The sequence below is a fragment of the Lipomyces tetrasporus genome, assembly GCF_029532465.1.
Source record: "Lipomyces tetrasporus strain NRRL Y-64009 chromosome Unknown POJ06scaffold_12, whole genome shotgun sequence".
NCBI lineage: Eukaryota > Fungi > Ascomycota > Lipomycetes > Lipomycetales > Lipomycetaceae > Lipomyces > Lipomyces tetrasporus.
This window is the reverse complement of record NW_026611607.1, coordinates 96,828-112,124: the sequence shown is the minus strand read 5'-3', so window position 1 is coordinate 112,124 and position 15,297 is coordinate 96,828. Positions and strand designations below refer to the sequence as shown.

General features: G+C 46.8%; 5 protein-coding genes across 5 annotated transcripts; 1 reads left to right on the top strand and 4 right to left on the bottom strand.

The window, feature by feature from the left end:
• The first annotated feature begins 27 nt into the window (after positions 1-27).
• Positions 28-2,952, top strand: POJ06DRAFT_262135 (uncharacterized protein). Its single transcript, XM_056188709.1, has 2 exons — positions 28-48; positions 126-2,952. The coding sequence occupies exon 2, from the start codon at positions 452-454 to the stop codon at positions 2,822-2,824; it is 2,373 nt and encodes a 790-aa protein (XP_056040423.1). The 5' UTR covers positions 28-48; positions 126-451; the 3' UTR covers positions 2,825-2,952.
• On the bottom strand, positions 2,953-3,617 carry POJ06DRAFT_262134 (ubiquitin-related modifier 1). The gene is made up of 3 exons (XM_056188708.1): positions 3,536-3,617; positions 3,316-3,483; positions 2,953-3,244 (listed from the first exon to the last, which is right to left on the bottom strand). The coding sequence occupies exons 1-3, from the start codon at positions 3,562-3,564 to the stop codon at positions 3,127-3,129; spliced, it is 315 nt and encodes a 104-aa protein (XP_056040422.1). The 5' UTR covers positions 3,565-3,617; the 3' UTR covers positions 2,953-3,126.
• Positions 3,618-3,649: 32 nt separating this feature from the next.
• Positions 3,650-7,491, bottom strand: POJ06DRAFT_262132 (uncharacterized protein). The gene is made up of 2 exons (XM_056188707.1): positions 6,437-7,491; positions 3,650-6,388 (listed from the first exon to the last, which is right to left on the bottom strand). The coding sequence occupies exons 1-2, from the start codon at positions 7,311-7,313 to the stop codon at positions 3,888-3,890; spliced, it is 3,378 nt and encodes a 1,125-aa protein (XP_056040421.1). The 5' UTR covers positions 7,314-7,491; the 3' UTR covers positions 3,650-3,887.
• Positions 7,492-8,034: 543 nt separating this feature from the next.
• POJ06DRAFT_202614 (N-acetylglucosaminyl transferase component-domain-containing protein) lies at positions 8,035-10,698 on the bottom strand (the record flags this gene model as incomplete). The annotated part of the gene is made up of 4 exons (XM_056185281.1): positions 8,035-8,852; positions 8,904-9,266; positions 9,318-10,110; positions 10,165-10,698. 4 exons carry the CDS (start codon positions 10,696-10,698, stop codon positions 8,035-8,037), a joined length of 2,508 nt encoding a protein of 835 aa, XP_056040420.1.
• A 734-nt stretch (positions 10,699-11,432) lies between these two features.
• On the bottom strand, positions 11,433-14,587 carry POJ06DRAFT_215504 (kinase-like domain-containing protein). Its single transcript, XM_056185520.1, has 7 exons — positions 14,410-14,587; positions 14,268-14,354; positions 14,118-14,219; positions 13,800-14,061; positions 13,271-13,741; positions 12,585-13,221; positions 11,433-12,533 (listed from the first exon to the last, which is right to left on the bottom strand). Exons 1-7 carry the CDS (start codon positions 14,472-14,474, stop codon positions 11,689-11,691), a joined length of 2,469 nt encoding a protein of 822 aa, XP_056040419.1. The 5' UTR covers positions 14,475-14,587; the 3' UTR covers positions 11,433-11,688.
• Between the last annotated feature and the right edge of the window lie 710 nt (positions 14,588-15,297).

Sequence of the window (15,297 nt, the reverse complement as noted above, 5' to 3'; positions counted from 1 at the left end):
TGTGGATTCCGAATCCATAATAGGTTCATCAGGGTTTGGGGAATGACACTAAGAATAGTTAGTTAATGGAGACGCGTTTAAGCTCCAAGGTTCGGCAACCCCTGGACTCGCCAAATGGCCATTACCTTACTCGAAGAGGCAGCTGACATGCCTAAACAGGCATAGTGTACATTCTTTCTGAATGCTCCGACACTAGTTAGACGCGTAGGGACGCGTCCCTCACCTTGTGTAAGTTTCACCCCTTACGACAAGGCTGCGACGCCCTGCATTAGTATCGCCAGATGTCCTCAACAATCATATCGAAAGCCTCTGTTCGGATGCGTGGCGCGTGGGCCTGCTCACCGCAGGGACAGGGGCTCTCTCGTTATTTTTCCGCCGGGTCCCTCGTCTTTTTTCGTCTTTCCTCCTTTTCGCTTCATTTTCCCGCCAACTCGCACTTCGGAGAACAGCTATGAAGTGCATTCCTCTCCTGCTACTCGTCCTCGGCGCGGGACGAACAATCCTCGCAGAGCCGTCTCTCAATTTCCCGATCTCAGAACAGTACCCGCCAGTGGCGCGATTGGACGAGGCCTACTCGTTTACATTCTCAGCCTACACCTTCAAGTCGACTGATGGTGGAGACTTGACCTATTCGGCAAGCAATCTACCTAAGTGGCTGTCGTTCGACGACTCGACGCTCGCATTCAGTGGAACACCGACTGCGTCGACCGACGTTGGCTTTTCTTCCTTCACTCTGACAGCGACCGACTCGAGCGACAACACAAATGCTTCAGCTACTGTTTCTATTGCTGTCAGTAGCGCGACCGCTCCGTCTGTTGCGATACCATGCTACGAACAGCTGCAGGAAAACTACACATCTTACTCGGGCTCTGGTATCTCACTGACTGCTGGCGACAGCTTCACCTTCCAGTTCGCAGGCGACACCTTTAAAGGCAATGTCTCGGCTGTCTATGGCCTGTTTTCCGGAAGAACTCCGCTGCCTAGCTGGATATATTTTGACAGTGGTGCCATGAAGTTTGTCGGTACCGCTCCTGCCTTGTCTTCTTCTATCGCCCCACCGCTCGAGTTTGGCTTCGTGCTCGTTGCGACCGATATTCCGGGCTACTCTGCAGCCGAGTCCTCATTTAATATCGTAGTCGGACATCACTCGCTGCAGGCTTCGCCCGTCGTCGTTAATGCCACCGAAGGCAAGCCGTTTGAGCAGACATTGGACGTCACATTGGACGGCAAGGATATCTCAAGCAGCAATATTTCCAGTGTCAGTGTCAACGGCACTCTGGACTGGATGGTTTTCGACAACGACACCCTTACGCTCTCCGGTACTCCTGACGATGACAAGGACGTCGGCGAGGACACGCAAGTTTCGGTTACGATTATTGACGTGTACGGCGACGAGGTTGAAGTCTCGATTGATGTTATCGTCATGTCGCCTAACACTACTTCATCCGTGTTTGGAACTTCGGGTCTCAAGAATGTAACTGCTGAGCGGGGCCAGAACTTTAACTACACACTTCCATTGGTGTCGGATTCAGATATCGGCAGTGTGGCGGTTACGTATGTTCCATCTAGTACGTCTTCGTGGTTGTCGTTTGACGAAAGTACACACGAGTTCTCCGGCGAGGTCCCGAATAATTTGGACAACGTCGAAGTCATTGTTAGTGTGGAGACTAAGAGCGGATCGAAGCAGACTGCGCAGTTCTACATTACAGGTAAAGGCACCGTAACCACTTCGACCTCCGCATCTGCATCATCAGCGACCGTGTCGGCAACCACGTCGGCAACCGCGTCTAAGTCGACGACATCTGCCACTGCAATGTCATCAGCGTCCGGATCCACGACTGCTACACTTAGCCCGACTGCGACTGCGGCTTCAACGAGTGCTGTGTCAAATTCCAAGACAAGCAACAGGACTGTAGCAATCGTATGCGGAGTCTTAATTCCCATTGCAGTAGCCTGCGCTGGATTCGTTGTCTGGTACTGCTGCTGTCTAGGTGGAATTTCTGGTCGACGTCGTTCTCGAGCTTCTTCAGCGACACAGGTCTCGCCTACTGCAAGCCACAATATATCCAAGCCGATTCCAATCGAGGACGATTGGCCCCTGCCGCCACCGTCACGCCCCGGTAGAACGTGGTCTCCTCCACGACGTCTTTCTGGCATGTCCGTCTTCTCCTCACACAGACATTCCTACTCCGACCTCGAGAAACAGCCGCACGAGGTCGACGGTGGCTTCGTCATCCCATACGACCCCAACAACCCAAGTCGTCCCCGGCGTTCGCGTATGTTTTCATCGCATTCATCAATCCGTGACTCACTCGCGAGTCTTGCCACAGTTGCCACAACCGAGATCTTCAGCGTGAGGTTGGTCGAGTCTAGTCAAGGCGATATCGCGGGTCTGGCCAGTCGCCGTCATAGCCGGAACACCAGCGGCTCCAGAAGCGGTGGGTCCGGCAGCGGCAGCAGTTCCACTATCGGGCCGTATTCGACATCATCTGGGGATAGCCCGTCCCGGCTGCGGGCCGTTCGGGAAGAGGATATTGGTGACGATTTAGTCGGCCTAGTCGGTCCGCCAACAGTACTCCAGGAGGCCGAGAGTGAAGAGATCGACGAAGAGTATAGTTCCTCGGCGAGCGAGCAGTCCTCGCAGCACTTCGAAATGGTTCCTGGAGCGGAGCGGCAATGGCGTCGGACATCAAACGCTGAAGCTGCGCAACATGAACCGCAGTTAGTTGAATTCACCAACGGCGGGACGGCCAGCCGACGAAGTGTAAGTGGGCATGCGGGAACAGCAAGTGTCAGCAGTGACGATGGACAAGTATTTCTATAGTGCAAGCAGTGAACTTGATTGAAAACATGTGGTGGTATTTGTTTGGCATTATTCATTTCTGGGTGATTACTTTTGTTATAGACGGTTTGGGCGTTATATTATTGTTAGTCGCTTCGCATTATTGGGCTTAATCCCATTATTGTCATATTAATTTAGAGCACATACAAAGCATGGGGCCAGTGCCAGAACGCCGAAATTTGTCGTATTGCATAATGAAAGCCAGCCCATTCTGAGCGCTAATATACATGCCAAACCTATGCCGCTATTATACAAAATTCTAAAACATACCAGAAACTCTCTGGCTATCCGCCATGCAATGTTGATGCAAAGAGAATCTGATCTCCAGGCTGAATCACATAGTCCTCTTCTCCCTCCAACTCCCAATCCGCGTCGTTAATCAGAACAAGTATACCCGGACGTCTAGAACACGATTAGCCATCCATTATCTATAACTTCAATTGGAGCATCATCATGACAATCCGAGTACGCACACATGAAAACCATCTATAACAAATAATTCACTTCGTTTATCAGTCATGACTTTCGCACATAAGTGAACCACGAGATCAGCAACCGTAGGTGGACTGTCGGACCCGTCTGACCGAGCCAGTGAGAGTTTTATTGAACGAGTGTTGTTGAATAAAGTCTCCAAGCCGCCACTTAGTTGGTTAGCTCGATACTTTCAAGGTGATTTCGTAGGCAATTACATACGAGAATTCGACTGTTAGAGGAACTGCCATTGTGACAGCCGATAATTCAATATGAGTGAGTGATCGGGACCGATCCAAATGAGTATTCAGGGTTACAGACCTCCGGGATGTCTAAACCTTGGAAGCGAATTACGAGAAGCTATATTATGCAGGTGTGTGCGCTAGTACTAAACGGGCTTCATACACTGTCCTTAAGCTTAAAGCGGTGGCCAAATTAGAGTATTATTTGACGACATCGATTACGAAGTAGCGATGTAATGACCACAAACTTAGTAGTACAAGAAAATATGCAAGCTATATGTACAACTATATACACACTCGAAATGTCTATATTTACAATATTTACAATACTTTCAAGACCTCCGCTTGCTCCGTTCCAATGCCTTCTCAATATGCGCTCTGGCCCATCTTCTCGGACCCTTCAAAATCAACCTAAATTCGTTACTCCACCACAGGGATAGCTCTTCATAATGCCGTAATCTTTCACGTAAAATTTCATGTCGCGCCGTTAGTTCTTCCAAATCCTCCTCTGTTGCGCGGGGCGATGCTCTATTATACAAATCATCCAATCGTGTACGCCAGACTGCAAAAGGAAAATTCCAATCATTAGCGGAACTAAGAATTGTCCAGTCTAATGCATGCGTAAACCTCTCATCGTCCACAATCTGTCGTGATGCTTTGCTCAATCGCGTGTCTCTATCATTCAAATTCGAAGTCAATTGCCGCGACGCATCATTAAACACGCCGCGGATCAAACTTGACGCAAAAGAGGCAGTGCTGTCTTTCTTGCCGATTGTCCTGAATAGTACCGCACTCCAGTATCTCACTCCCCAGTCACCTTGTAGTCCTCTGAGACCGTCCTCTTCTAATAGACTGTAGGTCATCCGAAGCAGGCATTCTACAAAACGCCGGCGCTGATGGTCGTATCTGACGAGCTCCTCGTACCGAGCTTGCACCGCTATATCTGGTCTTTTTGCCGCAATTGCTGTTGTTTGGAAGATCTCGAGTAGCTGTTGGGGATACATAGACTTTCTAGTGCTCCTGAATGCCTTGATCGCTGGCTCGAATTGACGATGAAGAATAAGGCATTGCAGTAGCCAATAGGTGATCTCTCTACCCACGCGCCATTCTCTATGTAGGCGACTGACTAGCTTGATAGCATGACTCGCGCGCTTGGACAGAGCTTCCGGGTCGGAATTTTCGACGGTGTACGGCGCAGTTGCGTAAATGTTATTTCTACGCGACGGCGCAGTTGGACGTTCAGAGCGGAGCATACACTTTAGTGTCGCAATCACGATGCTGTTAACTTTGGAGCGTGTACTTGTCTTATGATGAATTGCTTGATCAATGAACGCGTATATAACATTCTCACTGTAGTCTCCTGTCGCTCGATTACGATCAATGTGTTCGAACACGAGCTGGCGAAGATGTGTTGGAATCATCAATCTTCCATACCGTTCGATGATGTCTTCTTGAACTCTGGTATTGGTCTGTTTCAAAAGTGCAAGAATATTGGCCGCATACGGATTACCCACGTAGTATCCAGCTCGCTGCAATGTGCCCATCAATAATGTCATGAACTGTCCTATCGTTTCCTTCGTGACCACAACTTGGCCGGTCAGTAATCGCTCCGTAATCAATAATATGGCTCTTCTAGCCGTATCGCTGACTTGGGAAGCGAGAACCTCACCGGCATATTGAATCGCAACTTCTTCACTGAGCTTTGAGAAAGTGTCATTATCTGCTTCAACAAGCATCTTCTCAACCATCGATGCAATGAACGCCGGATCAATCTGACTCCTAACGCGGCCGGTAGTTTTAGTTCGCACAATTCGCACGCATACGTCCCACTTGCCCAATTGCATGGCCTGCGTACCAAATGCTTTCACCAGATCGGACGTCAGCAATTCCCGATTCTTCGGAAGGCCTTCGTAAACTATCGGACTAGACGACGATATGGCAACTGGATCACAGTACACAATTGCACTCCACAGACGGACAATTGACTTCGCATTAGCCATTTGTGCGATTGGCGCAAGACACCCACACGATGTGTTCGCATCATGTAACTTAATCGCAGCGATGAGTGTGAAGTCCTCGACAAATACGTCGTCGACCATATTGTGGAGAAGAAACAAAGGCAGCCTCTTCGAGATTTCTTGCACTGCGAATGCGATATCCGGGAATTGAGATTCCCCGATCAATGATATCACATCAGAATATAATCCAATACGTAGGAGCTGTAGTAATGTTATGAGAAACGTTGACTCATTGTTCAAAATAAACGAACGCGTGTCCTGATCGGCAATCAACTTTTGCAGCATCTCCTTATCCTCCAGCTTTATCAGTGCTAACTCAAGCTGTGCGCGCGCCATGAGCTCCGCTTCCAGATTTTGAATATCTTGAGGTCCATACTTGTCTGCTAGGAAATTTCTTCCAGCACGATCGACCTCTGAGGAGATCTCTGCGAGTAAATGTTTCGCGAAATTGGCTTTGCCCGACGCAATACATGCACGAAAAATATTGGCGAACGCAAGATTCGGATTCGCAACGCGGTTCAATAATGCCGACCGAATGACTTCCTGCGCTGCTGTAAAGTCAAAAAGCCGGAGTGTCAGTGAAATGATTTCGTTGAACATGCCGTGACTGCACATATGTCCGACGGCAAGCTCTGTCAGGCGGATATCCGGCTGTTCTTGCCTAAATAGAACACGTACAGCTTCGACGAGATCTTCGCGAGAAATTGTGGGCTCAATTAGTTGAAGACGGAGCTGAACCGCGGTCAGTCGTTTTTCGTAGCCTTCCGGCAGACGCGCATCACCGGCGTAGAATTCGAGAACCGACATCACTTTTTCTAAGAAGGATTATTATAGCTCATTTGACTAAAAGAGTTGATACGCACCAACAAATGTATTCCCCTCTCCTCCTTGCGTATGATCTATTGCATCTCGTAGCAAGTCCTGTATTGCTCCATGTTCCCGCACAGTCCCTACATTGGACTCGTCTACTCTTATAATCTGCTGGTAGAGAAAATCTGATATCGCCGATAGATCTTCAGAGTGATATATAACTTCGTAGTATCCGCTGCTAGGCTTCAGCTTGCGCGATCGGGATCCCAACTGACCTACATAATCAAAACTCGGCATATTCTTCGCTAAGAACAGCTCAAACTTATATAAGTAGTCTGTGACCCGACGCAAAGGGCTCCGATTATCCGTTCTAGCTACCTGAGCATTTGCAGACTCGGGCGGCCCCACCTCGTCTTGCTCCCATTCGGGATTACTTGCCCATATACTGTCCAGCTGTTCCGATGGTTCGTTCGGATCTTGTATCACTGTCATTCCTATAGCAGAGCTAGGAGTCATGTATTCGGCCACCAACGCCTTTAGCTTCCACTTTGACGTCCCGGCACGTCGAGCAGCTGCTTCAACTGCCCTCTCTAGTGCGGTCACCGTATTTGCTTGCTGCTCAATTACAACCTTGTTCTTAGTCCTCGTAATCGCCATATTCGACCCGTCCATTCCATTTCCCGCATTCTGCTGGTGAAGCAACGTTTTCGAGGAACTGAAATACCGTCGAAAGACCGAAGATAAAAATCTGTCTCCAATCCAGGGTCCAGCAGAATCCCTCTTTCCGGCCCGCTTCCGTTGGCGTAATTCAGCTGCCGGATAATGGAGAATAATAGTCCTTGCATCAGTATGTCTCCTAGTCTCCCACTGCTGTCTGGACGAGAAGATTACCGGAGACGGTCGAAGATGTACCACCCGCTTGGGCTTCATCTACCGCATGAATTGGACGCGAGCTGCTGTCGTCTGCGTCCAGGTAAAGTGACTTCAGACGATCATACGTAATGCCTTGTGTTTCAAAGCCACGTAACGTAAATGTCTCGATAATTGCAAATTACCGAATGAAGTTGTGATGGTGTTCGGCGCCTGCAGCTGATTCTCGGACTGAATTTTTTGGCGTTACTTACTACTCGCTCCTCCAAACCTAAATTTTTATCGCGACGCGTTTGACGAACACGCGTTCTCATTCTGGAAGGTAGATGCTAAATTTCAGCCCTACAGCCAATTATCTGTGCCCCATTGCTCATATGTGCATTTATTCGATATAACATGATGATGCTTAATTACTTATAATGACAATTTACGATGCCTACGATGCCACGGACTGTTCAGGCAATGTTCCATAAAGTCGTCAGCATAGGCATGCATAGCCTTCGTACTGAGTGTCCTGCATTGGCAATACAATGATCATACCGAATGTCTAAGTAGTCTCCACCTCATTAACGAGAGTAGTTTCTAGAATCACGCTTGATCAAAACCTATAAACCTATACTGACAAATGCTAACGCTTTGCCGTGAAGAAGTGGCTAGAGTTAACATATTGTCAAGTCATCGCCAGCGATTCATAACTATCTTGGCGAAATGACGAGCCATTCATTGATAAGACTAAATAAATTATACTCTAACTATAGAATATCATACAGCGATTAAGTGACTATGATTTGCTTTTAATCACGGCGAGCTTTTCCTTCACTTCTCCTCGTATAATAACACTGAAATCATGAAGCCGGTGCCACAACTCCTTAATTCCAATTCTATCTTCAGGCAACATCGAGTACTGGAGACTGTACAACCGGCTCCGTTGAATCGGAACAAACTGGCCTGTGAGTAACAATGAAATAACTCGCAACGAAAGGTAATGTCGCTGGATACGCCGACTGAGGAGGAAATATTGCTGGAACATGGCTGCAACTGGCAATGCAATCGGTTTGAGTTCGATATAGACAGTGTCCACAGAGTCATCGCCATCCATAGCGCTCTCCTCTACCAAATCAAACTCAATACCACCGGGCAGTCGTTTCGAGTCTTTTAATCTCAACATTATGGCGAACAATGGAAAATGGTTCAACAGCGCTAGTGAGCTCTCCAACACAGCGTTGACGACTATAATACCAAGTCGAGCACACGCGAACGTCAAGTAAAACACCAGAACGGTAGGCAGCAAGAACGTCAGCAATGTAAATAATAATGTCCCAATGAGCAATTGATCGAGGTCATAATCGCAGGAGTCGATACGATTACGCAGGACGTTGCGCCTTTTACCGCGGAAAAGATGGAAAAGAGAGACAAGAACGGTGAGTTGCCAGTTGCAGATTCGAGCGGATGCGAGGTAGCAAGAATAAATTTGGATTGTGAGGAATGAGATGAGATCTGCAATCAATGCAATTGGAAATGTGGCTCCAACGAAACCAGAGAGGCCGATTAAATAGACGAGGTCGGGGAGGTAGGGCTTAAAGATGCGTAGATAGCCTACTGACTGTTACTAGCACGTCCAAAGATGTGAACAATATACTCATCAATTACCTCCCCAGAATTCTATGACCCATAGGAATAGCTCTCCAAAGAAGGCGGCAAGCTCATTATTTAGTTTCAGACCACCAGGCCAATCCATTAACCACTCAATCGTCCTCCGCAACCCGGTAGTTAAGATCTCGTTAATACAAAAATCAACAAACGAGACGATATAGTCACGATTGTCAATGATATATGCACCAACTGCTGCGCCAATAATAATATCATTGGCGACGAGCCATAAGCTGTTGTAAAATCGTATGTACTCAGGATGACAAGTCGTTTTCGAGAACAGATTGCTCTTCTGATTTCTGAGCGTGATGTACTGTATTGGCCAGTAGCAAGCTTGCTGCAACCGCAGGTCAAGCTGTTGTACTAAAAATACTTAGCACCCGCAAGACGGTAATATCGCGAACAGTTACTTACTGGTAGCCGATATATCCTTCAACGCGGGCACACTTGACTTTGGCTGCCACTCGATTATTATCAAAACAGCTTCCGAACCCGCTCTATATAACATCAAGCCACCAATTAATATCCACATGACCGTCATGACTAGAAGGGACCATAGAAACGACAGAAGATTCATTGCTTTGGAAAACAATAATTTAGTACCAAGTATGATTCGATCCGTCACTGAAGGCGACTCGGAAGGTAGCGCCACCGCCAGAGAGACGGTCTTCTCTAGTAAGGAGCCGAGCTCATGAGACAGATTAATCTCATTAATCCAGTTATTTATACAGTTCTCCTCATCCGCCCGTGGAAAACCAAATATGACGTGCCTTTTCATCTGATCTACTAGTACTCGTCGGCTCTTTAGCTTTTGGCGGTCTTCATCATCAGCATTAAAGCTACTGCGGTCAGCAAGTTCGAGCGTTATTGGTAGGAAGGAATAGTACTGGAGTCGTCGAGGTAGCGGCCTCTGGAAAAAGATAACTTGAAAAGACATTTCGCGAGATACAATGCCGCAATCGCCATTCAACTCGCCGTGCCCATTTGCCTTGTCGGCAGCAGTCGAAGTCTCCTGTGAATAGAATCGTGGCTTCGCCAATCGACTGTTCATCTCTACCACCAGCGGCAAGCTGTGCTTAGTCTCAAAATTGAGTGTTCCAATCACAGCCAGCTTAGAAGGATCGTACGCGCCCTGCAGACTCGCAGATTCGTGTAAGATCTGTTCAAGTGTATCACGTCCATGTAATATCTCAGCCATTCTACTAATCTGGCAATTGTGTTAGTTACAGAAAAAGAGAACAAACCGTGATGGTACACGTACATCTATACCAGGAAATATAGCTATCACAACATATTCGGATTTGGAATTACGGAAGCCAACCAGTACCGATGGGTCAAGTGACCGTGGAACGCAGTCTGTCGGCCAAAACACCCTTGTAACTAATGGATGAGCGGCGCTTCGCGTGACAGCGGCCCGAACTCTCGTCCTATATGCAAATATTTTGTCGTAGTTATAGATAACGCTTGTTCGACCCTTCGCTGTCTTATATGAATGCAAACTGATATTTTTCTTCAAGAAGATGTGCCGACGGTTATGTTCCAACTCATATTGTGCTCGCCGACCTTGAGACTTAGGTAAGGATACATAATCCAACTTTAATCCATTCTCTTCAGTGGGAGAATTTGCTGAAGACACAGGAACCGACCGTGCCCCAGATATGGAGGTGCCACCACGTGCTACGGTAGTCGTTATCGATGGCGTCGATGGCAGATGAATGTGCAAATTGTTCCCATGACGGCTATTCCCGCTCCTTCTTCCCGATCTATTTCGTATATTCTCTATGTCATGATTCATTGAGCCCATTGAGTGGAATTCAGAAACTGCCGCGACGACGCAATTGGTCTCGCGCTGATATGCCGCTGCGATTTTGAATCAGGTCCTGTTGTGGTTGTTAGCGACCAGCTCACACTAATGCAATGTACACAACTACATATATGTGATACATACTCTTTTAGCTTCTCCAATGGCAACTTTCCACACAGGAATGAAAATAGCGAGAAGCAAGAGCGTAAGCCCACTGAAGGCCTTCACAAATCGCACCTATTTCCAACGTCAAAATTTGACCACACACAAATTCTAACAATACATCCCCGCCATACCAGTATGCCCTGTTGCCAAAGAAATACTATAACTTCGGTGATAATCGGAAATACTCGAAACTTATGAGACACGTAACCGGTTATGAAAAGTAGAATTGAAAAGAGCGTGAACGAAATGAAGCGCATTAAAATGAAATTGTAAAGCTCTTTAGCATGATTACGAACTTCGTGGGTTGAGTGACAAAGGATTGCCAGAACCGTAAATATGCAAATGGCAATATTGTTAGCGGATTGGTTGTGAGTGATTCGGTTGGCCGTAAATAGTGTGGAATATGATGCAAATTGGATGGTGTCCTCCGCCGCGATAGGTTGATGTCCTCGCGTCTTGTAGTATGCGCCGCACGTACAGTTTTCCGCGCTAGGCAATTCAGCCCCGCCGGTTTCTATTTCACTAATCTGTAGAGACTTACAATATTACCATGGCTACGTGCTGTTCCTTGTTACTGCAGCCCGCACCGGCCTCGGAAAGCATGGCGCTTGAAGCCAGTGCCTGACAGAATACAAGACCCTCAGTGCCGAGCGATCCAAATGGCATCCTGATGAATTGTCCGACTACTTCTAGTCACCGATTTAACCAAATTTACCAAATTTATATACAAACTACTCATTCGTACCCCTATCCAAACCAATACCGAGCCCAGTCAGGCCAATAGCGTCAGCCCATATCGTACAAATATCAAACCCATCACGCCCTCCAATACTGTGCAAAATTATGTAATCTATCGATGACCATTGGGAAAAATGCACTGACGCTGTCATTGATCAGAGTCTGAAAATGCACAATCGCTTCCTCTTCACTCATATCAAGGCAGAACTTCTCTTTGACTTTGAACACAGCTTTATCCGGCTCGATCTTTACGTCCGGGATGTTCGCGTCCACCATCAATGCAAACAAATTCAATATCAAGTTTGCTGACTTCCTTAACGTAGTATACGCTGTAAAACAGTAGTTCCTAAACTTCTGATAATTCTCGGACGATTCGCCTCCCATGCCTTCGACAATCTGGATAGGAAGTTTCATTAACGGTGCGAATGGCTTCGGGTCACGTCCCAAAATATAGCCGAAGTCTGCATGGAAGAAGTGACCGTCAGGACATATCAGTAAATTATCTAGATGTCGATCACCAACGCCTAGAAGGTACGTGATCACGCAATATCCAGCACAGCTCTTAATAAAAGTATCCATAGCATCTGCCCGCACTCCTAGTGGAGCTTTGGGATCCGGATTATGCTCCTTCAGAAAGGCCGCGATACTATGATACTCGACTAGGGCCGCGGCCAAAGAAATGCTTGGCACGTACTGCATGGACCCATCAATTGGTCCAGTCGCCAAAATACGATACGGCGTCAACTTAAGGTCCAAATTTTCTTTCCGAAGGAGCTTGTCCATTAAGCTAATAATCTGTATGACGAGCTGATCTTGCCGCAAATCGTCCCCATTCTTAAAGACAATGGGATACATGCCACCATCTTCTGTTTTAAAACATATTCGCAGCGGGAGCAAACTACTCTTAAACACGCTGGACTCCTCTGCCCTGCATTAGCAAGAGCCAGTCACAATGTAACTAATATTCCACTTACCAGGAATAACACCAACAATATTAACATTCGCATCCAGAGGCAAAGGTAATGGATCAAATGAGAGTAGTTCGTGCTTCGGATCCGACAGAAATTTGCGAAGATTATCAATTTTCTTCGGGCGAGATTCCTTTGAAAATCTAATTTCTCTTGCGAGCCCAGAAAACATTGAAATAAATTTGCTTTGCCGCTCCAATGTCCTCAAGCGACTCGAGCCGTCAGGCATTCCGGCAAGCGTTGACAAAAAATCTGACAGCACGGTACGGTACAACGCCCGACTGTCTCGGTCCTCGGCCTCTACGAACACATACCAATGAAAATAATTACCCAAAATCTCGCTTTTTGCGGCCCTTCCTTCTAAAAATCGTGCCAAACTAGACTTCTTTCCTTTTCCAATACTTGCCTTATCAAACTTCAAGGCCTGGACCAGTTGCAGAAGATACAACTGTAATTCGTCATCGTCCGCCTTGCGAAGTCGATCGACCGCGTAAGATCTGACAGCAGGATTACGAAATGACGGGCCAAGAAGTTCGAGCGCATCGTCAACATCAATTTCGTTCCATTTCGATAGCAGTTCTGTGGCTTGTCGTGCTTCACGCGGATCATCCCAGGTGATTGACTTGACAAACTTCGTGAGTGCCTACAACTGTTAACGCCCATGTAAATATATAGCACTCCAGGACACCTACTCTCTTGTCACGAGTCAGATAGTATCTAAATTTCCAGATCATGTTCTTATCTTCAGCGGTCAATTCTTGCACAGGAGGATAACTCAAAATCTCATTCAGTTCATCGCGTGCACGAGGATTCGGCTTGAGCTCTTTGTCCAGCATATTCCTATGACTTCGGAGTAGTTTCCGATGCTTTGTTTCTTCCACGTTCTCCCGCGATGCATCTGGATCGTAAACTGTCACAACTGGATATTCTTCAAACACCTCGTCATTTTGAAAGTTGACTTCGGTGACTTCAGTCGAAATGTAAGAATAGTCTGAAAACAAAACTGGAAAATCAAATTTGGGAAACTCTATGATCAGCGCGTGCGGCCTTGAATCCGTCGACGCGGCCTTATTATGGAGCTTTTCAAGTTGCCTGAAAGCTAGGTACTCGTGCCAATTCAATCTCGAGGTTTCGTCAAAGTCGTTATGCTTTATTCGCTGGACCTTCATTGACAGACATAATCAGTTCACGGTCAAATACTTTCTCAATCTAAGTACTCACCATCGCCAGGCTATCCATTTCCCCATTGACAGTGCTTGGTGTGGAAGAGTTAGCCATCCCATCTGCCTCCCTATCCAACCATACGTGTAGATGATGTTGTCCTCGCTTTAACGTGCAATCTTTGTCGTCAAAAAGCTTAACTGTAGTTCCTCCAAATGGAATTATCCTCCGCGAACCAGCAATATCCCAGATCGTTATCGCTAGTTGTGATGAGACAGGCAGCTGAGAGTAAGCGAGGGGCAATTGCAACCATTCATTCCATCTTTTGGTCGTTAGTCGCACGATTATATCCTTAGTCAAGTCCAACGACAAGTATACCTTCTTCCAGTCTTTGGATTTTTATGAGTGGTTCTCACTGGTGCCGTTAATGGTTTACAATCAGCGAATAGCTGCACAGTCACGAACAAATCCGATGTGGGGCTAAACCGTCAGTTTCACAACATTTAGTCTGCAAATAATGAACTATACCTTGTATTTGATCCAATATGCCGTATGCTGGGGTCTTCTAATGCCGTCGTGAATGGAACGGGCGGCTTCAAGCCTTCCAGTCCATCTCTTCATTGGTATCGTCAGCAGCGGTTTTACTCATGACATCATTATTCCAACCCACATCTTTACATGAACTGGTAAATTTATGTCCTTTGATAGACAGAAAGTAAACGTCTTATCCTCCATCTCAATATGAGACGACTTTGTGCTAGAGGGGTGAATGGTTATGCCTCAGATAGACTGATGGGACACGGATGATACAGCAGAAGCATCGCCATAATTAGCGGGTGGAGCATGAGTAAAATACTACGCTGCCATGCACGTATCCCGCCCCGCGCAAACTAATTGGAAACGCTCCCCACTATGACAATTCAATTGCTGAGTATCTACACGAGTTCGAGAGACTGAATGTTTTCTGGCCCATCTCTCTGTGAAGTACATGACTGCGTTTCAATGCAAACGATGAAGTCCGGCCCCAATCGACGCATATCTATCCGACTAGCCTTTTATCCACAGAACGTCTATAGTAATGATTTATATCTAAACGTCGTTTAGATAAGCTGTAATATCCAAATGTCTTTTAGAGTAGTCTGTTCTTTAATGTATATTCAACTCAGAGGGACATGGCAAGAAACAGCTAATTTTAGACTTCTTGCGCCAGAAATCCGTTTTCTTTGTCCCAGATATTCTAGCCCTTGGGAACGAGTAGCATTGCGAGTAATACGTTTATCGCATATCCGTATCTATTGGATGACTTCAATTGTGCTTTCTAGGTGGATGTGCAACAGGTTTATATCCACCAAGTCAGGTGCGGCTCAGGGATGGTTGCAACAGAGTGCAAAACCGACATAAGTGTAATCATAACGCACCTCATATGCGCATAAATGATGAGATTTTGCGCGTAAATGGTGGTAGAGCGAGAAGCTATACCATAATTACGGGGCCCCAATGGTGCATGGACTTCGGGTTAGGTGTCAGAACGGTGACAGTTGTCAAGGTGTTCGTACTA